Below are 26579 nucleotides of genomic sequence, written 5' to 3' on the forward strand. Positions count from 1 at the left end.
TAGTCTTTTTTTTTTTTTTTTAAAGAAGATGTTGGGGGTAGGAGTTTATTAATTAATTTATTTTTGCTATGTTGGGTCTTCATTTCTGTGCGAGGGCTTTCTCTAGTTGTGGCAAGCGGGGGCCACTCTTCATCGCGGTGCTCAGGCCTCTCACTCTTGTGGCCTCTCTTGTTGCGGAGCACAGGCTCCAGACGTGCAGGCTCAGTAGTTGTGGCTCATGGGCCTAGTTGCTCCACAGCATGTGGGATCCTCCCAGACCAGGGCTCGAACCCGTGTCCCCTGCATTAGCAAGCAGATTCTCAATCACTGCACCACCAGGGAAGCCCTAGACATAGTCTTTAGAGTGTAAACAAGATAAAGATCAAGTGAAATGATACTGGCTTAGGTTGGGTCTAAAATCCAGTGACTAGTGTCCTCATAACAAGAGGAAAGGGACAGAGAGACACCCAGAGATAGAGATGTAGGCAATGTGAAAATGAAGACAGAGATCAGAGTGATGTATCTACAAGCCAAGGATTGCTGGCAGCCACCAGAATCTAAGAGGAAGGCATGGAACTGATTTTCCTTCAGAGCATCCAGAAGGAACCAAGCCTGCCAACACTCTGATTTCAGACTTCTGGCCTCTCGACCTGTGAGAGATTAAATTTCTGCTGTTTTAAGCCAGCCACTCTGTAGTGCTTTGTTATGGAAACCCTAAGAAACTAATGTAGAGGCCATATGTCTTAGTGGCTAAGAGCTCTGGAATCAGACACAAGTTACTTAACCTATTTGAAACTCAGTATTCATATCTGTAACATAATGATAATAGTATTATCTACCTCACGCATTTGACAATTAAAGGAACAAAAACATCTGAAGTGCTTAGCACAAAGACTGGTTTGTGCTAAGAATGGAATAAATCACCACTATGATGATGTTGATGCTGATTTTGATACGGCTGCAGCTGGTGGTGATGATGACTATAAGGGAAAAAAGATATCCAAAGCCCTGTGTATATGTGTGTTACATAAGGTAAACACAATATTAAAATATATGATGTGTGTGCATGTGTGTATTCAACACACATATATTCACCCCATATAATATGAGCTTTAAATAATTAAATGAGGAAACGCTGCCCTCTTGTGGCAGAGACTTGAGGGCTTACAAAATACCAACGTGTCCTCTCTTTCCCAGTCCCTCTGGTAGGGTGGGGCAAATGAACCTGACCAATAACATATGTGAAGAAGGATGACCCAATTTTCATTAGACTTTGCATGAGTGGGAAATGTGCACACTAAAATCTTTAATGTGTTAAGCCACTGGAATTTCATGGTCTATTGCATCCCCTAGCATTAATGAACGAACACCTCTTAACACACACCAAATTAACACACCACTTTTTCACCTGCCTTACCATCCTCCTGGCCTCACCCCACTACAGACTATTGGGAAAAGGAAAGCAAAGGGTGTTTCATCGTGTTATATTGTAAGGGTTATTAGGCCTGGAATTTTATCCAAAGGGCAACCTGAATTTGAAACAAGCAGAAGCAATGACTCCAGACCAGACTGCTCAGACTAAAGAAGGACAATGAGCTGTAGCCAGAGGACCCCTTCTAAAGTTACAGGTAAACTTGGTGGCCAGCATCCTGGAGAATCTTTCTACCATCTCTGCTCAAGAGAAGAGATGTCCATTCTCAACTACTCATTTTGTTATCTACAAAAGTCCTGGATGAAAAAAAAACCAAAAATACCCTCTCAATGTTACTGGAGAGATATCTGGTTTGGGTGGATTCCATTAAGTTCATTAAGTTACTGCAATCAAAATTCTTGCATCCCAAATAGTAAGATTAAGCAATCAACAAAAGTAAAACAAGAAGTAGCCAATAAGAATATATTTTTTTAATTCAGCCTAACTACCCAGGAACTGAAGAAATTGAAAGGGAAACAAGAATGATTTGGCTTTTTTGGGTCTATTACTTAACAACATTTGTAAAGCATTTTAATACCAAAATTGGCAAGAGCACAGGAAACAATGCTCCATTCATGCTTGGGTAGAAGCAGTGCAAACCAGCAAGTTTTCCAGAGTACCATTTGGCAAATTATGAGAAAAGCTGTAATAATTAATATTCCTCTATTGGCTCAGCAACGCCACTTCTAGGAATTTAGCTTAGGGAAATCATTGGCAATATATACAAGATATCTGTTCATGAAGGCTTATCACAGTGTAATTTATGATAGAAAAAAGCTATAAACTGAAATGTCAAATGATTGGTGATTTGTTTGGTACATTATCATACATATAATGGAACACTATACAACAATTTTAAAATGGTGATTTAAAAAATACTACATTTCTTTTAATGGCTGAGTAATATTCCCCTGTATATATGTGCCACATCTTCTTTATCCATTCATCTGTCAGTGGACACTTAGGTTGCTTCCATGTCCTGGCTATTGTAAATAGAGCTGCAATGAACATTTTGGTACATGACTCTTTGAATTATAGTTTTCTCAGGGTATATGCACAGTAGTGGGATTGTTGGGTCGTATAGTAGTTCTGTTTTCAGTTTTTTAAGGAACCTCCATACTCTTCTCCATAGTGGCTGTGTCAATTTACATTCCCACCAACAGTGCAAGAGGGTTCCCTCTTCTCCACAGCCTCTCCAGCATTTATTGTTTGTAGATTTTTTGATGATGGCCATTCTGACCAGTGTGAGGTGATACCTCATTGTAGTTTTGATTTGCATTTCCCTAATGATTAATGATGTTGAGCACTCTTTCATGTGTTTGTTGGCAACCTGTATATCTTCTTTGGAGAAACGTCTATACTCAGCCATAAAAAGAAATGAAATTGAGTTATTTGTAGTGAGGTGGATGGACCTAGAGTCTGTCATACAGAATGAATTAAGTCAGAAAGAGAAAAACAAATACCATATGCTAACACATATATATGGAATCTAAAAAAAAAATTGTTCTGAAGAACCTAGGTAGGGGTGGGACAGGAATAAAGACACAGACATAGAGAATGGACTTGAGGACACAGGGAGGGGGAAGGGTAAGCTGGGACGAAGTCAGTGAGTGGTATGGACTTATATATACTACCAAATGTAAAATAGATAGCTAGTGGGAAGCAGCTGCATAGCACAGGGAGATCAGCTCGGTGCTTTGTGACCACCTAGAGGGGTGGGATAGGGAGGGAGATGCAAGATGGACGAGATATGGGGATATATGTATATGTATAGCTGATTCACTTTTTTATAAAGCAGAAACTAACACACCATTGTAAAGCAATTATACTCCAATAAAGATGTTAAAAAAATAATAATAAAATAAAAACAAAAATACTACATAGCACTGAAAGATATTCATAAGGTAATTCTAAATGAAAAAGTTGCCAAAATGTATATACAAAAAAGTGTCATTTTCAAAAAATAAAGAAAAATAAACATGATTAGGTAAAGGTCTGAAAGGCTATATAACAAAATATTAGAAGTTATTGAGGCCCAGGATTACCAGATGATTTTAAATTTTTATTTTTGTTCACCTTAGAAATTTTAGGAAATACATGAACAAAAGGAAGATTTTTTAAAAACCACTGTACAACACCAAGAGTGAACTCTAATGTAAATTATGGACTCTGGGAGAAAATGACCTGTCAACATAGGTTCATGGATGGTAACAAATGTACCACTCTGGTGGGAGGTGTTAATAATGAGGGAGGCTGTGCATGTTTGGGGGCAGGTGTATATGGGAAATCTCTGTACTTTAATTTTGCTGTGAATCTAAAACTGCTCTAAAGATTAAAGTCTATTAAAAAACAACTTTGCCAGCCCTGGCATAGTGTCACTTCTCTCATCTTTTTGATCAAAGTGGTCCTGGGGCTGGTCAAGTTTCAAGGGCTGGAAAAATCTCCACTCTTGAAGGGGACTGGCAAGGTCAGTTTGTATAGAATACATAAGATAAGAGCTATTGTTGCCACATCTTTGGAAACTATAATTTTCCATTTAAAGATTTTTTTTAGTCTATCAATCCCAAAAAGAATAAAAAGCACTGAAAAAGTGAGATAAATAGGAAAGTGAAGAGATATAGACAAGTCCAGATATATAATAATCATAATTCATAAAAATAAACTAAATTCACTCATTAAAAGATGAAGATTATCAGAGTAAAAAACAAATAAATAAAGCTATATGATATTCATAACAGACACCTCTAAAATGTAAGAACAAATAAAAGTTGAAAGAAAATGATAGAAAAAATATACACGGCATATTCTAACCTACAGAGAGCTGAGTTAGCTATATTAACTGAAAATACATAGATTTTTGAGAGAAAAAAAATTATTATTAGGTATAAAGAGAATCACTACAAAAACAAATAAAAAAACACTTGGGATACATGGAGATAACATTGTTAATATTTTTTATAGTATTTTAAGGCTTGTAGTACCCATAGTATATGAAACTAAGAGAGCATCTACCTTGAAAGAATGACCTTTTAGTCATGTTTCTTTCTTATCATACATTCCACATAGGAAAATGGGCAGAAGAAAATGTTCCTGAATATTAAACATGGTTGACTTTGGAAAGTAAGTCCAATGTCTTCTGCCAGTTATGACATCTGGCTTTTACAGTTTTGGTTTCTAAACTTGGGACAATTTAAGTTAACAAGTATGATTAATCTCTACTATCAGTCAACTCTCATCACCCTCATCATCAGAAAGCCCTTATTAAGCATCTTCACTTTATATGGGGATGGACTTTGACACAGAATGAAAACTCACTATGTAACCAAGGCCTACACTTCACTGAAAAGGGAGAGCACAAATAAGCTGGTAGGAAAGTTGGAGCAAGAAGACAGCATCAAGCTTCACAACAACATAGAAGAGGCAGAATAGGAAAGAGAAATTCAGGATGTAGAAACAGAGCGGGGCTTCACAAAACAGAGCAAAGGCTAATGGAGAAGGTATTTATAAAGACATGATGATGAGATGGAGAAAAGAGAAGAGGTCAAGAATGGCTGGTGTTTCTCTTTCTGACTTACTTCACTCTGTATGACAGTGAAGTAAGTCAGAAAGAGAAAGACAAATACCGTATGCTAACACATATATATGGAATTTAAGAAAAAAAAATGTCATGAAGAACCTAGGGGTAAGACAAGAATAAAGAAAGACACAGACCTACTAGAGAAAGGACTTGAGGATATGGGGAGGGGGAAGGGTAAGCTGGGACAAAGCGAGAGAGTGGCATGGACATATATACACTACCAAACATAAAATAGATAGCTAGTGGGAAGCAGCCACATGGCACAGGGAGATCAGCTCAGTGCTTTGTGACCACCTAGAGGGTTGGGATAGGGCGGGTGGGAGGGAGGGAGATGCAAAAGGGAAGAGATATGGAGACATATGTATATGTATAACTGATTCACTTTGTTATAAAGCAGAAACTAACACACCATTGTAAAGCAATTATACTCCAATAAAGATGTAAAAAACAAGAATGTCTGGTGAAAGGCAGTCACTGAGGTTTCCACATTTGCTCTCAGCGTTGGGTTAAGTACACGGAGAAGAGAATGCAGGGGGGAGAACAGAGAGCCATAGAGAATAAACAGTTAGAAATTATAATTCAAGAAGTCATAGTCAGAAATCATGGAGAAGATTTATACACACACACACCCCTCAAACTGAGTTCCATAAGTCAGCATCATTCAAATGAATTAATTTCATAAATCGGGTTTTTCTAAGTGTGTACATAAATTATTCAAATAGGTTGCACAAATCACTGCCCCTTGTTGTCTTCTGAAAATGTGCCTTGAAAGGATAACCCATTTCTGTAAAAATAAAAGGATTTGCAATGTGTAAAACAGAAGACAATAGAGAAATCATTCAAAAACCTGCTCAGACCTTCCTTCCACCTCTGACGAATAGGAGCCGTGCCATACTGACTCCTAAAGGGGTAATGAGGTGAGAAAAACAAAAAGGAGGGTCCATACCATTCCTACAAACTTGAGAAAGGAAACTTGGCAGACGGGAAAAGATAGGAGAAGGGAAGAGAAGTGAGACAGAGCCTGTCCGGCTGCACCACACTTGAGGAAATGAGTCAGTGTTCCCAGCTGCCACTCCCAGAGCCGCCATTTAGATTATCTGCCCATTCCTGTGATTTTTCTCTTGGTACAGATATTTGAAACCTGTTTTGTTTTCTCCCTTCATCGTTTTTTCATTCCATAGCATCTTACTACATCAGGATCTCCCAGAACTCCACTCCACAGACTCCTTCTTTGAGGTGCCTTCCAGAATCTCCCAAAGTGAATTTTGTGACTGCCACACAGCTTATATTTTAATACAGAACATCCCAAACATATTCTCCACGTCTGGAGAAAAATCATTTACTGTTTTTGCATACAGTAGTATCAGTCAAAAAGAAATATTTTCCTTATAGACAGATCAACTGAGGCAAATGTTGGCCTTACAATTGTAGAGGACTTGATGGATTATGGAATAGTTTCATGCACATAATTCTTTCATCCCTCAAGTCACTACTCTTCCTAACCCTTCAAGAGCCCCCAACTCCCAACCCCAGCTGAAAACACTTCAGTGATTTTCTATTCCCCTTTGTTTAAAGACCCAAATCTTTATCATGGCATCTGACCTCTACCTCTGAATTTAATTCACAGCACCCTGCCCCACTGTCCTCGCACTCCAGCCACACAGACCTATCAGCACCTCAAACAGGCCACAGGACTTTTGCACATGTTTTCCCATCTGTGTTAAATGTTCTTTTTTACCCCCCATTTTTCCAGTTAATTCTTACCCTTCCTTTGGTTTTCAGTTCCATTTTCTCTTCCTCAGGGAAACCTTTCCCAATCTCCCTGACCAGGTCAAGTTAGATAGCTCTTCATACCTTCCTTTCTTTAAGGAAGATAGCTCTTCATACCTTTCTTTCTTAGCAGTTAACCCAATTATAATTATACATGCATTTGTATGACTATATGATTACCTTTTGTCTCCACCAGTAGACTATAAGTTCTATAAGAACCACAGCTAGGACACCAATTTTTTTCTCAGTGTATCTGTATAGTACTAGTTCAATTCATGACACACATCTTCCACAATATTTAATAAATGAATGAATGCATAATAATCTCTATGTGGAGAGATGTTACATCTACATTTGAGAAATGTGGAAACTGAGTCTCAGAGATTTTAAAGGATTTGTTCAAGGAGCATAGACACAGGTATTTGACTCCTGACTTTATGACCATTTACTGGAAATGCATCATTCCAAGGACTGGAAAGCACTGCCTGGCACATAGTAGGTGCCTGGTGGAGACTTGCTGAAAGGAGAAATGAAAACAACAATGAGAGTAGCAAGGAATAAATTATGAACTTCAACATGTTTTCAGGGTGAAGAGAATAGTCTTGGCTGTGACATTGGGTAGGTCGCATCACCTTTCTAGGCCTCAGTTGAAGTTTCAACTTTGATGATCTTCATGCTCTGCAAATCTGAGGTTCTGTGTTTCTAAACTCCTCATACCTTGGAATCCTGCCTAATAGCAGGTACCTACATATGGTGGCTGAGTTACTTAGCAGCCCAGATTTGACTTTATGCTTTGGATCATTTTTAATGTGTTCAAAGAGCAATTATCCCTATGCAACAAGAGGCAATTGCAGGGGCAATTTCATCAAGGATAATATACGGTGGCTATAGAAACAACAGAAAGTTATTGCAGGCTGTTAAGCACAGCAGATGGAAAAGCATTGTTATAACCTTGACAGATGACCCTGGGACTTCCAGATATGTTATATAGTTATATGCAAGGAAGCAAAGAGAATCTGGTCCCAAAAATAGCATTTTGAGTGTCCTCTTGGCATTCCTCAATGATTCAGAAACTAAATCAAAGTGAGAGAGTGGCATGGACATATATACACTACCAAATGTAAAATAGAGAGTTAGTGGGACGTAGCCGTGTAGCACAGAGAGATCAGCTCGGTGCTTTGTGACCACCTAGAGGGGTGGGATAGGGAGAGTGGGAGGGAGGGAGACGCAAGAGGGAAGAGATATTGAGATATATGTATATGTATAACTGATTCACTTTGTTATAAAGCAGAAACTAACACACCATTGTAAAGCAACTATACTCCAATAAAGATGTTAAAAAAATAAAAAATAAAAGAACAAATATATGTATATGTACAACAAAATCACTTTGCTGTACACCTGAAACTAACACAACATTGTAAATCAACTATAATCCAATAAAATTAAAAATAAATTTTAAAATAAAATAAAATTTTAAAAAAGGAAATCATGAATGGTCTCCGTCATTCAGCCAAGAGTTAAGTAGAAACTATAAGGGAAAAGGCAATTTCTTCTCCTAACAAATTGGGGATTCTCTAACTAGTCGCACATACATGTCCTTATCCTGTCTCCTAACCAAATTCCCCGTTAAAGTGATCCAAAATCAAGAGCTAGGTTACCTTTCTAGATTCATCTCTCAGCCACTCCTTGACCTAAGCCCATAATCTGGCCTCACAATGTAGTTTTTTCATGGCTCCATGAGAAATCCCATGGCTCCTTCAGGTCCAGTTCAGTGTCATTTCCTTTTTGAAGTCTTTCACGATGCTCCCAGGTAGAGTTCAGTGCTACCACCTCCAATTTCCCACAGCATTTATTTATGCCCAGGTGACAGCACTGATGACCATCTGATTATGTTATGATTACTTGTCTGTCTGTCTCTTGTCTCCTGCGCAGCTCATCCCACTAGCCTATAAAACTAAGATAGGGACTATGCTTTATTCATAATAATATACCCCAAGCACACAGTTGCATGCCTGACATTTAGAAAGTCTATTGAGTTAAATGCTAAGTGGCAACTAATCAGTATATGAATTAACTGTGAACAAAGAATGAGTCTTATTATATCAACCCACATAATAAAGGTTATTTTATCAGGGAATTTTTAGGGATCTCACTTTAACCCCAAAGAAGTAACACCAATGCTAAGAATTTCAAGCACCCTGAGATGCCAATAATGGCACTTTTAGAAGAGGTAGAATGTTATTCTACTACTTACCTTTTAGCTAAAATTATTAAACTCTTTTTATGCCAGGCATAGAACTAGAGTTTTGTATGCACTATCTCATTTAATCTTCAAACAATCCCATGAGGTATCATTATTCCTATTTTCAAACAAAATACTTGAGGTGCAAGTAGATAAATTACTTTCCCCAGGCCACAGGGCTAGTAAGGGGCAGAGCTGGGGCTGGAATTCAAGTCCTAAAACCTATATCTAAAACCTAAATGCTAAAACCCAAACTCCTTACCACCATGCTGTTCTCTACCCAGTTATAGGACCAACCCTAGTATCTGAACTGTGGGTCAGTCTTCAATGTTTTTCTTCACCTCGTATTACTTTCAGTCTACTTAATTTTATTCACATAGAAACTTTCACTTAGATATTTTATAATCCCCCGGCAGACTCCTACCACCTTTAAGAACAGTTATTATCAACATTTAAGGACTCATTTTATCCCTCAATTTTAGAGTAAGAAAACTGAGACATAGCAGTTAAGTAACTTGACCAAAGTCACACAGCCACTAAGAATGAGAGCCCAGAATGAACACAAGCCATTTGACTCTTGAACCTATGCGCTATCATCCGCTTCCTTAGGACATTTCTGTGTCAATTTGGAAGTCCACAAGTCAAGATTTCTGCTGTTACCCACCCAGACAATTCCTGAGTCAGTTCAATCGCAGCAACCAAAATCACATATGAATTCAAATGCCTTCTTGTCAAAGAAAACAAAATTCATGTGTTTTCTTACGTATAAAATGGAGCTAAAATCTGTGCCAAGCTGTAATTTTGCCTCATTTGCCTCTGTTAGGTGGTCTCAGTTCTGCTTTTATCACTAATTGGCATTGTCCTACATTAGACTTAATCCTTTTAGAAAAGCACAGGTAAATAACCTCAAACCCATAATCACTTGCTGGTTGGTCAGATTGTTTTCTCATTTCTAAGAGATCATTGTCCACCACATGAGATCTTGATAAAGTAATAACCACTAGCATTTACTGAACCTATCATATGTCAGATGCTATGCTAAACTTCTTCACCCAGATCCCTCATTCACATAATCCTTTTATTAGCCCTGTTTTACAGGTGAGGAACTAAGCCCTGGGATGCTGAGAACGTTGCCTGAGGGCCCATGGCTGGACCTCAGATATGATTCAACCACTCAGCTTATTCTCAGCCTCTGCTGTCACTATTCTGGTCTCTTTTTCCCCCCTGTAATTAAGGAAAATCATTCAAACAGAAATTTTTTTTTCAAGTAAATAGAGTACCTGATAAGACCCAGGTCGTCTCCGTTCAAATCTACCATTTTCAAGAGTACCATTTCCTTGTCTGTATTTGAAGAATACCTAGTCAACAAAACAGAGAAACTTAGTGAGTTCTAGGTTAGAGCCTGGCCCTCATGTATGACAGAACAGAAGCTGACACAAAAACCAAAACCAAAATGACTCTCAGTAAGCAAGGCTCCCTGACACTCTGTAGTTCTACAAACTGCATCCAGGATCTCATTTCTCAGCTAAAGAAATGATTTGCAACTGTGAGCAAAAGGGCAGCTAACTGGAGATGAAATACACATTTTTATGTAAAATATTCAATATTATATAGCATATATTATTTCTTTAAAAAAGGATTTGACTTTGAAATATCTACTCATATTAAATTTTAGTGAAATCTCTTAAAAATAGGGGGGAATGTGCAAAATCAAAATCATTCCTGACCTACAATTTAAAGGGTTCTTTTATGTCCTTTCAAGGGAAATCAGATTATATTTTCTAAAAATCAACTCCTTTGAAATCTTTTAAAAAATATAGAGACAAATATGAAATGTCAAGTGGTCAAGTTGAACTACGATATTATTTTACTCTGCCATAGTAGCCAAGTACTTCTCTTCTGCCACAAACCTCATTCATCACATAAAAAATTAAAAAATAATGGTCTTCCTTAGTTGTCCCATTCAATTATGCCAGTTTTATGTCTTGCTCTTCACACCAATTGCTTTATTCTTTTATCTCTTCTCTCATACTACATTCTCCTGTACTAAAATAATTTCTTCTGAATAATGTAATAAAAATAGTTATTCATTAGTCAAATAAATATATGTTATGCACATTTTTATGTTTTCCAGATGAGAAGCAGAGAACCCCTAAATTAAGATTTAAGTGGAGCTCTAAAGGTTACACAACTAGGAAGTGACAAAGCTAAGATGAGACCACAGTTGTGCCTTCATTGAAAGCCCAGAGTCCTTCTAACATTCACATCTGACTCCCACATCCAGCAAAGGGGGAAGACGTGTGCATAGGCAGGTCTGTGCTTCTGCATTCTCTTTTTATTTCTGCTTGTCTTAGATTATCAGCATGTTTTTAAATTATTTCAGCTTTAATACACTTTCAGGATCTCACCATACCCACCAAGTAACAACCCTGTTCTTAGATTTTGTTGCTGGTTCCTAAAGGAAACACATGATTTTATTTTGATAATTGCACCCTCACCTTGCTCTCTCTGACTGTGGATTCCAAAGGTAAGAAGAAGGGCTTCGATTGATCTGTGCACCATCCACATTCCCTTTATTGATAAAGATTTTGCCTGGTTTCATATTTGCATGTGCTATCTCAATGCTCTATAGGTTAAAAAAAAAAAAAAGGTTGTAAAGTTAGAAATCCTAGTGGGCATTAGGACTTAGTTGATATAAACAGAAGAACCCTGTGGACAATTTCTTTTGTCTCCACTTGTCCCTGCTATGGGATGAAAGCTGGAGAACCACAGGGCTGGTGTCATTCTGGGGGTAACAGACATGACCTTCAGGGTTGACATGAGGAAATGCTGCGTATAGGGAACGACCTGAGTGTCTCAAGACTGCCAAGTCAGGAACTGCCTGCCATTTCAGATGGCCAAAATGGGAGACTTGACCTTACAACTCTCCATCCTCCTGCCCACACCCTCTAAGGCAGAGTTTTTCAAACTTTTTGGACTGAGAAATACAGTAATTAATACATTTTTCATCATAACTTAATACACATCAAGATATGTATCCTAAAACAAAAGTTCACAATACAAACTATACCCTATGTGTCATGCATTATGTTATTTTCCAACCTCTTTTAGTTCCTTTTTTAAAGCTTATCACAACCTATGAAATTGATTTCATAAAGCCATTCATAGACTGTTATTTGCTCTTTGAAAAACATTGTTGTAAAGACATTTCTTCCTTTGCCAGATGGATCCCTGGATTTGGGGGCAGGGGATGGTGGTAATTTTATGAGAAAAAGTAGAGAGAGACTAAACCTGAGAGACAAAGGAATGAAGAAAACATTAGCAAGGATTCTATGAGAGAAAATAATTACCTGGAAGACAGGAGAGAGTAGTAAAAGCTACCCAAACCAGGAATGGGAGAAGTGTTTGAGGGTATCACTTCAGAGCCCCATGTCAATCTAGAGCTGCAATAGAGGACTTGAGAAACGAGGATGTGTGGTGTAAATTGGATCCCCTTCTATGCTCTTTGGGAAATACAAGGAAGGCTTGAAATTATTCATAATTATTTTGAGTTCCTTGGTGGATTTCTTTTCAAGTGACTTTGTGCAGAGAACTGACTATGTGGGACCCTATAATTTATAAGGGTTCGATACAAAATGTTTTCTGTGTCTTTGGGTGACAATATGAGGCTTACTGCCATAGAACCCTCTTCTCCCAATCAATCAGTGCCTCAGGACTAGCAGCCCACAGCTCAGAACCAGAAGCTACAAGGGAGTCAAAAAGGAGAAAGGGAAGTAGGTGCTAAGACTGTGCTCAGACCGAGATCCTATAGGGACTCTCCGTAGCATACCACACCACTCCTAAAACACTGTAAGCAATGCTAAAGAACATTGGGGTCCTCTGGGGTCCCTTGCCTACCTTCATGATGCCAGCAACCATGTACTCAAAAGTTCGATTGCTAAATCCTTCACTGGCAATCACAAATGTACTGTACTGGAAATACCCTGCTGGACCCGAGTGTGTATGAGTACCACTCAGGATAACGTTGTCTCTTCTGTACAGGGAGCCATATTTACTCTGCAGCCTCTTCAGGACCTTTAAGAAAGGAAAACAAAACAAAGAAGAGGAATAACATAGGAGCATAGCCTGAGAAAAAGCTCTGATGAGTCTAACCACTGAGCCATATCAGTGACATCCCTGTCAGTGACCTTTTACTCTATGCTTGAGTTTATCATCTCAGTAACAGCAACATCAACAATAATTGCAATCGCTAACATTTTATAGATTCTTGCTTTGTACAAGCACAATGCTAGGTATTACATACATCATGTCATTTAAAAGTCTCTATAACACCACCAAGAGGTGGGCATTTTTAATCTTATCTTTCGCTGGAAACATTGACATGTACAGAAGTTAAATAATTTGCCCACAGATCTAATAAAGAGCAGAGTCAGAGTCTAGATCCAACTCTAACTGTAGAACCAGTATTCTCACCTGCTCATTGTCCAGACACTGTTCTAAGCACTAGGGACATATGAGGTCCCTACCCTGGAGAAGTTTTTATTCTAAGGAGGGAAAGATAAATAAATATGCAATATTATATTATACAGTGATAAACTCTATGAAGAAAAATATAGCTAGGTAAGGCAGAAGAACATGATAGGTGTTAGTGAGGAAAGATCTTCCCAAAGACGTTACTTTTAATCAGAGGCTTAACTGAAGAGAGCAAACTGGTCATGCAATACCAGGGGGGAAAGCATCTCAGGAGCAGTGCAAAGTCCTCTTTACTGACTCACTTCCCAAAATGAAGAACTCAATATTCCCAGACAAAGACACTTACACTTATTGGCCTGGGGAAGCCACCCGCTGTGACCTGAGGACACCCCAGCAATCCTGTGGACAGGCCCATGTAGAAAGGAACCATCTTGTCAGCACTAACTTGTTAGCCGTTTGGTGAACAACCATAGAAGGTGACCCTTCAGACTCAGGCAAGCTTCAAACAACCTCAGCCCCAGCCAACATCCAAGTTCAACTTCATGATACAAAAGTAATGATATGAGACTGTGGTTCTAATATGTCAGAATCATCCAACCCAGCCATTCTAGGATTCCTAACCCACAAAAAATCCTGAGCACTAATACATGATTATTGTTGTTTTAAGCCACTGAGTTTTCTGGATGACTTGCTGTACAGCAATAGATATCTAATCCAAAGAGACTCAGTAAATGTTCATTGAATTAATCGATGAACATCCAGATGAATAATTGATGTTTTTGGGTGGTATATATACATCAAGAAAACAAAAGAAAAAATTAGTGATGTTGCTGAGTAGCTTTTTTTTTTTTTGTGGCTCAAATGTCTTTTTTTTATTGAAGTATAGTTGACTTCAAATGCTACATTAGTGCTGAATACCTATATCTGATTATGCTTTAATCAACTGTAATCTGAAGTTTGGTATTACTGTGGTTTCTCTGTGAAAGATGCCTTGACTTCATGTCAAAAATTATTAAAATGTTCCAGCAAAAGTGTCAATCCCAGGCAACCTTCCTCAGTGTAAGATACTATCACTTAATACCAGGGACAATGACAGAAACTCATTTATGGCAGAGCTGGCAAATACTACTTATCTCATGCACTCAGTCCCCATTCATGGGTGGTTGCTATCCAAAGCAGTGTGTTGAGAAGGATTCTGAATCCAAATCTGAGCTTAGCAAAAAATGAGTGCCTTCTGGTGGGGGAGGGGGGCGTGCAGCATCTTAGTTCCCCAACCAGGGATCGAACCCGCACCCCCTACAGTGAAAGCGCAGAATCTTAACCACTAGACAGCCAGGGAAGTCCCAAAAGAGTGCCTTTTTTGATTAGCAATGCTGTCCACCTTGAGTATGGTATAGGCAGTAGTATGTTGATAAACTGTTTCTCTGAAAGAAAAAAGAATAGCCCTCATTTGTATCATCTGTCAATTTCTGTGGCACAAATACACTCACCATAGTGAATTTCAAGCTACCAAAAGTTTAACCACTAACTCACAAAGTTCCTAAATATTTAACAATCAGCTCTCATGAGCTGGTACAAGCCAGTTCCAGCACACCAATGGTACATAAGGAAGCAGCAGCAACTGGTGTGCTATATACTGAAAATACATAAAGACATACATTCAACCTCTTCTGTTTTAGGTGAAGAGCTCCACCATCCTCATTCTAAGTCACGTGGTCATTGAATCAGGAAGGAGATCTTACAAACCATCTTCATGCCTCATTAACCTCTCCATGCCCCAAACACTGATTCCTAGGCTACCACATCCACATGAGCAACCATGTGATACCAGGCAAATGTGGAAAGGAAATAAGGTATAACTAGACCAACATTACCAGCCCACACTCTCCATCCCAATAAGGTTCCATGTTCCTTCTGTTTGATCCTAACTCCAGCCCCAACTCTTCATCACTCTTACATATTCTTTCACACAGTAAGTATTACTGCTTCATTAAGAATAAATGTCTGTTTGGAGAAGGTGAAACAATCAATGAATGGACACCATGGAAGCTTAACTAAAGTCAAAAGCTGATGTTCTTACAATTCTGTAACCAAGACAAGAAGGTCTTGGAAAAGAAGGAACTGCCAGTCAACTTTAGAGCTCCCTGTCCCACACATTTTTATTCCTAAAGAACTGTAACATTAGGATTTTTAGAATTCAGTGCACTTTTTCAGGTTTTTGCAAGAATCAAGCTCTTGAAAACATAGAAATTATGAATCTTGGATTTTAAAACAAAAGAAAAAGACTACAAACAGCTTACAGAAATCTTATCCTAAACTACAGTCTCTGATATGAAGTCAGACATGTGGGACTTCTGGGGAAAAAGAAAAAAATTAAAAACTCAATCATGTAATAACAATGCCTGCCAATAGCCATTATAAGTAGCATGTTTCCTACTTCATGAAAGGAGGGCTATTTTAACATAGAGCAAAGAAGTGACATTAATGTCCATCGCTCACTTCTTCGACTGCAGTTTCCATTCCATTTCCTATTGCTGACACTCTTGGGAACATGACATAGAAAGAGTCAGAAAAGTCATGCTGCTTTCCTGTCCTGCCTCACTGCTCAGGGATCTTCTTTAATCTTTATTCCATGCTGGAAATTTCATCAATCTCAAAACTGAGACAGAGAATCTGACTAAAACTAGGTGTTATGCAGGGAGATCAGCTCGGTGCTTTGTGAGCACCTAGAGGGGTGGGATAGGGAGGGTGGGAGGGAGGGAGAAGCAAGAGGGAAGAGATATGGGAACATATGTATATGTATAACTGATTCACTTTGTTATAAAGCAGAAACTAACACACCATTGTAAAGCAATTATACTCCAACAAGGATGTAAAAAAACAAACAAACAGGTGTTATAATAAGTTTAATGGCACTAGTTTAGTTACATTTATTTTTCACACTTTTCCCTTGGATTAACTTGGGATAAGTAAGTGGGTTCATTTATAGGTCTTTCCTCTGGGTCTCAGATTGTAAGGGGAAGTAAAAATAGGAAGAGCTGGTTAAATGGTGCCCAGTATTAACTTCATAGTGGTCTACAACCCAATACATTAACCTACTATCCCCTCCACACTCCACCCCAAAGTGTCTGTTTTGACTCTATTTCTACTTAATGATCCCACCATTTCCCAATCAGAACCTTTTTTTTTTTTTTTTGCGCGGTACGCTCCTTTACGTGCAGGCTCAGCGGCCATGGCTCACGGGCCTAGCCGCTCCGCGGCATGTGGGATCTTCCCGGACCGGGGCACGAACATGTGCCCCCTGCATTGGCAGGCGGACTCTCAACCACTGCGCCACCAGGGAAGCCCCCAGAACCATTTTGATTCCTCAGAAAAACAGTATAGTGCTATGGTAATGAGCACGTGCTCTGGCAGGAAGATGTCAACGTTTGAATCCCACCTCGGACAGTTCCTAGCTGCGTACACTTGGACAAGTTACTTGGTCTTCTGCAACTCAGTTTCCCAGTCTGTCAAATGACATAATAATAGTACCTCCCTCATACAGTTGTTTGGAGGATTAAATGAATTAATATATATGAAGCACTTAGACCAATACCTGACTCGTCACAGGAACTAGGTCAAGTGTTAGCTTTTATGCCAATTCATCCCCAAATCTCATTAGCATTTAATTTGACTTTTTACCACCATATAGTCTCACTGCTGTCCCATTGGTTTAAAACTTTTATGCCAGCATTACATAGTATAGGGGAAATGGCCAGGCAAAGTTTAAATCCCTCCTGCCATGCTAGTTTACCTTTCTAGTTCTTTCAGCCTTTTAACACCTTGTAAAATTCCTCCATATTAAATCCCCTGTTTGAAATACCTAGTGTGATTACTGTTTTCCCAACTGGACTCTTATCAATAGAGCCTTGATGTTAATTTAAGGAATCTGCCAATTTGTGTCTTCACCAGTAGCTCTAGTCCATTACAATCCACCTCAAACATCACTGTCTGATTAATCATCCTAAAGTACAACTGTGTTTGCATCACTCCTCCATGCAAAGGTTTTCTAAGAATCCCCATCACCCACAGAATTAAAAACAACCTGGCATCCCAGGACCCTACAAATTATGACCAACACACCTTCCAGCTACATCTCCAATTACATGGCTACATGTGTCCTAATAGAATTAATCTCTGTCTCTTCAAATACATCTACATTTCTCCCTTGTGCCTCTCTGTGTCCATGTTGTCCCCTCGATTTGATAGCTCTTTCTCCCCATGTCAACCATTTAAAATTCTCCCCATTTAAGTGTCACTTCCACTTTGAATTTTCCTCTAGTTTCCATTTCCTGAATCCCTGTGTTGTACTTTTAAAGTACTGTATGTCCACAAATTCTTCAATAACCCTGGCTTCAAGAAGTGAAGTATAACTTTCCCACCTGTGAGTGTGAACTAGACTTGGTGACTTGCTTCTAAGGATAGAACAGGGTGAAAGTGATGGTGTGCATCTTCTGAGCCTGGGTTATGAAAGGCACTGTGGTTTCTTCCCTGTTCTTTTTTTTTAAATTAAAGTATAGTTGATGTATCATATTACATAAGTTACAGGCATACAATATGGTGATTCACAATTTTTAAAGGTTATGCTCCATGTATAGTTATTATAAAAGATTGGCTATATTCCGTGTTGTACAATATATCCTTGTAGCTTATTTTATACATAATAATTTATACCTCTTAATCCCCTAACCCTACATTACCCCTCCCCTCTTCCCTCTCCACACTGGTTACCACTAATTTGTTCTCTATATCTGTGAGTCTTTTTCTTTTTTGTTATATTCACTAGTTTGTTCTAGTTTTTAGATTCCACATACAAGTGATATCATACAGTATTTGTCTTTCTGACTTATCTCACTTAGCATAATACCTTCCAAGTCCAACCATGTTGTTACAAATGGCAAAATTTCATTTTTTTTATGGCTGAGTAGTATTCCATTGTATATATGTATATACACCACAGCTTCTTTATCCATTCATCTATTGATGGACACCTAGGTTGCTTCTACATCTTGGCAGCTGTAAATAATACTGCTATGAACATGGGGGTACATATATCTTTTCATATTAGTGTTTTCATTTTTTTCAGATATATACCCAGGAGTGGAATTGCTGGGTCATATGGTAGTTCTATTTTAATTTTTTGAGACACCTCCATACTATTTTCCACAGTGGCTACACAAATTTACATTCCAACCAATATGTATGTGGGTTCCCTTTTCTCCACATCCTCAACAGTGTTTGTTATTTGTGTTCTTTTTGATGATAGCCATTTTGACAGGTGTGAGGTAATATCACAGTGTAGTTTTGATTTGCATTTCCCTGATGATCAGTGATGTTGAGCATCTTTTCATGTGCCTGTTGGCCATCTGCAGGTCCTCTTTGGCAAAATGTTTATTCAGGTCCTCGGACCTTTTTTTTTTTTTTTTTTTTTTTTTTTTTGCTGTACGCCGGCCTCTCACTGTTGTGGCCTCTCCCCTTGCGGAGCACAGGCTCCGGACGTGCAGGCTCAGCGGCCATGGCTCACGGGCCCAGCTGCTCCGCGGCATGTGGGATCTTCCCGGACCGGGGCACGAACCTGCGTCCCCTGCATCGGCAGGCGGACTCTCAACCACTGCGCCACCAGGGAAGCCCTCGGACCATTTTTTAATCAGGTTGTTTATGGTTTTTTGATGTTGAGTTGTATGAACTGTTTATATATTTTGGATATCCACATCTTATCAGTCATATCATTTGCAAATATTTCCACTGACAAAATGAAAAGACAACCTACTGAGTGGGCGAAAATCCCTGCTCTTTCCTTTAAGTTACACACTATAAGGGAAGCCAGCTGCTCTGTCATGAGGATATGGACAGTGGGGGAACTGTCAGTAGCCACATGAGTGAATCATCTTGGAAGTGGATCTTTTAGCCCTAGTCAAACCTTCAGATGACTGCAGCCTTTGCCAGCATCTTGACTGCAAGCTACCCTAAGTCATAACCACCTAGCCAAGCCAGTTCTGAATTCCTCACCAACAGAATTGTGAGATAAAACAACAAATATTAATTAAGTTCCTATTTGGGGGGGCTATTTATTACTCATGAATAGGTAACTAATATACCACTGTCCTTTATTCCAGTAAATTATAGTTATTTGCATATTTCTGGTCCAGTCCTTCCTCCAATCCCCTAACTAGGTACTGAGCTCATAGGAACATGGGTTGTGACTCACTTAGCTGTGTGCCCCTGAAGTGCCTAACAAAGTGTCTTGCAAAAAGCAGGTGATCAATGCTCTCCAAGATAATAGAATGACCGCACTTTTAAGAATGTAGGCTCTGGTATCAGGCATATATGTGTTCAGAACCCAGCTCTACCTGCTTCTAACTGTGTGAACTTGGGAAAGTTACTTAACCTTCTCTAAGACTCAGTCTCCTTACCTGCATAATGGGGATAACAACAGGCCGACCTCAGAGTTTTGTTGTCAGTGTAGGTATGGGGAAAGTACTTAATCCTCTGCTCCTTATGTTTCCATAGATGGGAGAGACTTACATTCTACTCCTCATGAGGGGGTGACATTAGAGAAATGCTTTTAGGCCCTCTCATCATCCCTCTCCCTGGCCCCTTCACACCACAGGAGGAGCAAGTGTTTATTTGGTGAGGTTGATAGAACATGACACTGAATAATGGACATTTAATGGTCATTATTCTAGATGTTCCAGACTCTCCTCTTTCTCACATTTGTTAAGTATGTGAGCAGATACTAAGAATACACTTTCTTTCTGTGACCTGATCCCTGCAGAAAATATAACCAGATCAGGGTCTAGAAATTGGCTGAGAGAGAGAGACCTGGAAGTCCATGTGTCTATAACTATTTCTCTCTCCCTCCCCACCCCCTCTCTGCATCTTACAAGCTGTCTGTCCAGGACCTCCTATGCACCTTTCTGCTAAGCTCAACTTTCCCCACAGGTGGGTTACATGGTCAAAATTGGCAGAAAAAATCATAGAAAAGCCTGCCATATTCTACAATACAGTTTAGAGTTTAAGAGTGCTAATGTTGTATTCTTTTAAAATTTTATTATGGGAAAGTTCAAACATGTACAAAAATCATCAGAATAGTATAATGAAACCCCCATGTGCCTTTCACCCAACTTCAGCAATTTATGGCCAACCTCATTTCAGAATTGCTTTTTAATTCTCTTTAATTCCTTGCATCTATTCTTAATTGTCTAAAAACTTGAGGGGAGGGTTAGTGATTAATTGGCACTCTCAGACTTCTAACAAGGAGGATTACAAGAGCGTGTATGTGAAAGTCACTGGGACATAATAAGCTTGCAAAAAAATTAGCATTAATAATGACGGTGAGCCATCAGCAGAATGGAAAGCAAGTTTTGACCAAGATGAATTGGAATGGAATGAGGCTCATTCTCCTCATTCGATCATCTGCTGGATTGTCAAGAGCTTATAACCTTGAGGGTAGTAGAAACTCACTGGATGTGAAACCAGGAGAGCTTAGTTACTGTCACGTTCACCTGCAGACTTTGCCTTTAAATCGCATCATCTCTTTCTCACCTCAATCACTTACCTCCAGCCTGAGTCGTTGGGATACCATGCCTATCTCAATGCTGACAAACACTACTGGATTGGACCCATCTGCTTCTGCCATGATGAACGCACGACTGTACAACCTCGTGAGGATGCCTTGTGCATTCTGGCCAGCTTTGCTGTAGCCCATCTAAAGAGGAAGAGAGAATCAGCGCCACTCCTTCTCACCCCGCTGTTAGCAGAAACCAGGCACAACCATACAAGAATAGACTACTTAGGAAAGGCAAAGAAATACAATCCACATGACACTGTGGCTCTGAGTGAGACAGGATATGTGTTTTCAAGAGTAAAGCCAACATCAGAAAATAGGCTTTACTCTTCTGTACAGAAAAAGACAAAGTAGTTGTTGGGTTGGCAGTAACTATTCACTGGCCTGTGGGCAAGGAGGGAGCTGGTGTGACTCAGGAATTCTATGGTGATGCTGGAGACCTTTCATGACTTTTCTGTTCTTTGAAACAGGACCGTTTCTCCAGCCTATCTAAGGTACTACAGAAGAAATCATTCCCCAGCCATCATTCCACATACCTAGGAATACCCTGAAGACTGGAGGCCCCTTCACTTTGGTTGTTTGGCATGTGATTTTTTTTTTTTCCTGAATAAAATGGTTTCCTTATGACTAAGTAATCCTTATTGAGGGTGCCTCACCCTGGCTTTTATCATGTTATCCCTCCCTCAGCCAAGTCAAATCAAATACACCTATCTTAAAGTCCCTCTCCCACCATGTCATAACGCCCACCCATAAAAGCTGCACCCAGGTCTTCAGCATGGCCCCTCTACTGCTTGCTTTACCTCTCATGTGAGCGGTCATTTAAGGTTTACATTCCAGAGTCACTTTTCAGAACAGACAACAGGGAATAATTCCTAGAATCTAAAGATTATTTGGTAGGAGAGAGAAAAATCCCATCAGGCAAACTCCTGCTCTGGTTACCTAGGGAAGGGTGGCTAGAAATGTGTGTCTACCATCACAGCCCGGAAGTTGCATGCCAGCAGCCCATAGCCACACCTGATCCAGAGAAGTGTTTTACTTGGCTAACACACTGTTGGCCCACATTCAATTTCCAGTTTTAACTAGAGTTGCTTCCATTTTCCAATGGAGAGACTTAAATCCTCAGATCTTCAATCCATAAATATTCTGGCTTCTCTTGAAAAAACTGTAAGGTAGGGCAGCCCTAGATCCACACTCTTACGTGGCAACAATCAGCTAAAGCCATGCAACTTTCTACTTGTACCACAGTCACCACCACTTTCTACTGCCCCCCAAAACTGAGGAGTTACCAGACATTTATCATCTTACACTGGCCTTCTTCGGTCATTTATGGTACCTGCCCATCCCCTGTAGTATTGGAGTTCGTCCACCTTGCCACTTCCATTCACAAAAAATGGCCAATTGAGTTTACAAGGGAGTTGTCGTTAAATAAAAGGTCACCTCTTCCTTATAGTACAATATCCATGATGTTAGACAGCAGTGAAGTCAATAAAAAGTGAGAAGGAGATTATGACGTAATATTTAGGAATAAATACAGGGTGCAAAATAATAAAGTTACTTGTTTCACAGTCTCCTTAAGGATCCCATGATTTACCTACCAAAATGATATCTGCTACTTGGCCCGTGCAGTCAGCTCTCCCAACACCAATATGGTAGCCACTGAAGTTCTGAAATAGAGTAGGCTCTGGGGTGCTGGGTGTTGGAGATGCCTGGATGGCTGTGGGGCCCTGGGTGGCTGGAGGGATCTGGGTGGTTGGAAAACCTGAATCAAAAAACAATAAGATATTTAGGAAACAACACTTCAGCCCATGCACTTGTCAGCATCAATTAGAACACACACATTCGGGTTCCTAAGGATGAATCTTTGTATATTCTCTTACATCTAAGATACAGGGTGAGAAACATCTCAGGAACATGTTTTATATCGTAATCCCAAGGAGGATCTTTTTCACGGAGTGATGTTTCAGCCTAACAGTCAAGCTCTCTGTCAAATGTCCTTCAACGTCTCCTCACAAGCCGTTCCTGTCTAACCTGTCACTCTTCATTCACTCACCCTGCACTTCTATTCCAGCCAAACAAATCAGGTGCCAGGTTCCTGACACACAGCCCACTAAATCCAGCCTCTGGGGATTTGTGTCTCCCACTCTCTCCATCCAGAGACCTTACCCCTTTCTGGTCCCTCAATCAGTCTCCTCTACCCCTTCAGAGTAGGTTTAGTTCCATCACAGCCAGATCCAGCTTAACCCCTCACCTTCAGGATGCCACCTCTGCTGTCTCTACCCTACTCTTATCCTCCTCAACCTTCTAAATCTTCTATTCTTAATGCAACCTAGATCACTGTACACTAGTTAACATAGTCCCGCTGTATTTTAATTATTCTCATATCACCTATATGTATGCATACTAATACATATATACTATATCAACATCACACACACACACGAATATCAAAGGATGCAGAATGGGATAGAGACTAAAAGAGCAAGTGTCAGAAACAGCCCGGGTTTGAAAACTAACTCTATCATTTACTAGCTGAACAAATAACTTAACCTACTTTACCTCAACTTCTCTCCTCTATGAAGAAAAGTAACATAACTTTCTCATAACAAGAAGATAATAATACCCTAATTCCGAGTGTTGATTGACAATAAATATGTTAATACATATTCAAAATTTAAAACGATGGCTGGCATATAGCTTTGGTTTTTTGTTTTTTCATTTTTTTGTTTTTTTTACATATTTAGACATCTTACGTGTACATTTTATTTGTTTCCACCGCAGACAACAGCCAGGGGTGGCCAAGGCAACACATGTCAGTGTCACAGTGCATTAGTGGTCAGAAAGTACTTAGGCAAGAGATTAACAGAAGACTTCTTCTGGGTTCCAGAATTTTGGAGCTCAAGAAAGTTTAGAGATCACATAATCCATTCTTCTCCATTTTACGTATAAGAAAACTGAAACCCAGAGAAATGACTTAACCAAGATTTCATGGAGAGCATATGATGAATCAGGTGCCTAACCCAGATCCTCCAACTCAGAATCTGCTGCTCTTTCATCCACATTCTAAGTGTAGTTAGAATTCATGTTTTCCCATCCCCAAGCCCACGTTTTCTACAAGACATCAAGTATTTCAAGGAAGGAATCAGGCACCTTTGCTATTGCCCCTTTTGTTCCAATGTAGGAATGTAGTGCCAACTGACGCCAAATCTAGTCACATAGCCAAAGGATTCTTTCCGATCTCAGAGACTCAGATCTGTAAAGCAGTACTAAGGCTAGCACCTACCTTTATAGGAGTTTGTGGGGATTAAATGAGAAATTTACATAGAATGTTTACCATAGTGCTTGACACAAAGTAACCGTTCAATAGATAGTAACTTCTACTATGAAAATAGTGACTGTAATTATTAATTTCTTCCCTGAGGCTTAGCCTCTGGATTCTCTAATTTTAAAAGAGAAAACTAAGTCCTATGCATTCTTTCATTTCTAGCAGTCTAAAACTCATTCTGCCCGCTCCCAGAAAAAGGATCTCTGTTTCTCTGGGTCTGTGGGCAGTGAATTCAAAACATGGGGACAGGGGCTTCCCTGGTGGTCCAGTGGTAAAGAATCCGCCTTACAACGCAGGGGACATGGGATAGATCCCTGGTCAGGGTCTTAAGATCCCATATGCCGTGGGGCAACTAAGCCAACACGCCACAACTACTGAGCTCACATGCCTCAGCTACAGCCTGCGTGCCGCAAACTACAGAGCCCAAGCACTTTGGGACACATGTGCCACAACTAGAGAGAGAAAACCCGCACTCCACAACTAGAGAGAAGCCTGTGCACCACAACGAAGAGCCCGCACGCTGCAACGAAAGATCCCACATGCCTCAATGAAGATTCCATGTGCCACAATGAAGACCCAATACAGCCAAAAATAAATAAAATAAATAATAAATAAATCTTAAGAAAAACAAAACAAAAAAACATAGTAACAGGTAGAGAATACATTAGAAAAGAGAAGAGGCCACAAAAGAGAAAACCAAGGTGAACAATGTTGCCTCTCCTTCTCCATTGGGTCTGCGGCCAGCCCTCCCTTTACTTTGGTGAAAGCATTCAGTCCCCACCTGTCTTCTCTACTGTTTATCAGGTATATAACCTATCATCAAAGGAGAGGCTCCCATGGACACGATATTGCCTGTAAATTTAGCCTAGGTGGTTTTCAAAAACTAAGTTAATTTCCAACATTTAAAAAAATCAGGAAGAAAAAAACCCCAGGTGTCTAAAGCTCCTCCCCCAATTTCCAGCTTCCCTTGAAAACTCAGAAGGGCTGAGTCGATGGGACATCATGACAAAAAACAACTGGCACTCAGGAGAGCCTGTGGACCCACCCTGGGCCAGAGAGACACCCGTCCCCACCCTGGGCCATGCCCCCCACCCCATTTATGGAACTTGATTGGCCCTCATGGGATTTGAGTTCAAGATCCCCTTCTCTAAAGCTTTCACAGACTAACTGACATTCAGTGGGTCTTTCCTTCTCCTTTTGCCCCCCACCCCCTAGAGAAGATGATGCCAGAAAAGAGGCAAAGAGAAAAAGAAGAGGCTCAGGGTAAAAGCTCACATTATTGGGCCTTGAAGAATCCTGAGCTGTACTTAGATCAGTGGAAAAGTGAGACAAGTGCATGTCAGAATGCAGCACTGGCTATTTGGGGCCAAAGGTAAACTTGATAAAAATTGCTATCAATGCATAAAGGGCAACTAAGGTAAAGGTTAGATAACCATCCCAGGCTGCTTAAGTACACATTGAACTGCCCTGTTATCAGCAGACACTGTTTCTTGCCTTGATGTCACCCAAAATGAAGAAATTTCCTACAGGCTGGGAATAGCATACAAGAGAACCCATGATACTTGCCTGTGTGATTTTCAGTGGTCCCACTGGTGATGAACGACAGGCTGAGAAGAGCCACCGTGATCCCTGTCATCATCACAAAGAGGAAAATCAGGACTATCTCTAATGTGGAAAAGGTACGTCTGGCCATTTCTCCTGAGGAAAATCAGAGACAGAAGAACAACTACGGAAGAGACAGAAAAAAGACAGAATAACCAATTAAAATACACATGCTTCAAGCTGTCTGAGGCTAAGATGTCTTAGCTCTTTCATATGGATAGACTATACCAAGAATGCCAAGTACAGGGCACACTTGCCACTAGGTCCATATCCCAAGCCTGTGGAAGAAAAGACCAGTCAATTACAGCACTCCTTGATGAATTCACATGGGGTTTCCAAATGCTTCTCAGCACAGTGCTCATCCTGGAAGCCACCACCCATCATTTGGCATTGGCAGCTAAGCTAAAACCTATTCATATTCCTTGGATACATCATACTGCTTTCATTTATGGCAGTGATGCTCTCTGTACATGGGTCTACATTGGAGCATTTCTGTCAACAGGGATAACTGATGTACCCACACGGCTTGTACTT

The 26579-nt window shown here is 39.9% G+C and overlaps 1 protein-coding gene across 1 annotated transcript in view; it reads right to left on the bottom strand.

Moving 5' to 3' along the window:
* ASAH2 (N-acylsphingosine amidohydrolase 2) overlaps window positions 1–26136 on the bottom strand; it is a gene marked incomplete at both ends in the record, with an annotated part of 87418 nt that extends 61282 nt beyond the window's left edge. Inside the window, 6 exons of the mRNA XM_079707819.1 lie at window positions 10323–10400; window positions 11541–11668; window positions 12940–13116; window positions 21113–21262; window positions 22717–22880; window positions 26010–26136. Of these exons, the coding sequence (XP_079563945.1) occupies window positions 10323–10400; window positions 11541–11668; window positions 12940–13116; window positions 21113–21262; window positions 22717–22880; window positions 26010–26136 (824 nt within the window). The remainder of the gene's footprint in view (window positions 1–10322; window positions 10401–11540; window positions 11669–12939; window positions 13117–21112; window positions 21263–22716; window positions 22881–26009) is intronic.
* Between the last annotated feature and the right edge of the window lie 443 nt (window positions 26137–26579).

The sequence above is a fragment of the Hyperoodon ampullatus genome (assembly GCF_949752795.1).
Source record: "Hyperoodon ampullatus genome assembly, chromosome: 1".
NCBI classification, from domain to species: domain Eukaryota; kingdom Metazoa; phylum Chordata; class Mammalia; order Artiodactyla; family Ziphiidae; genus Hyperoodon; species Hyperoodon ampullatus.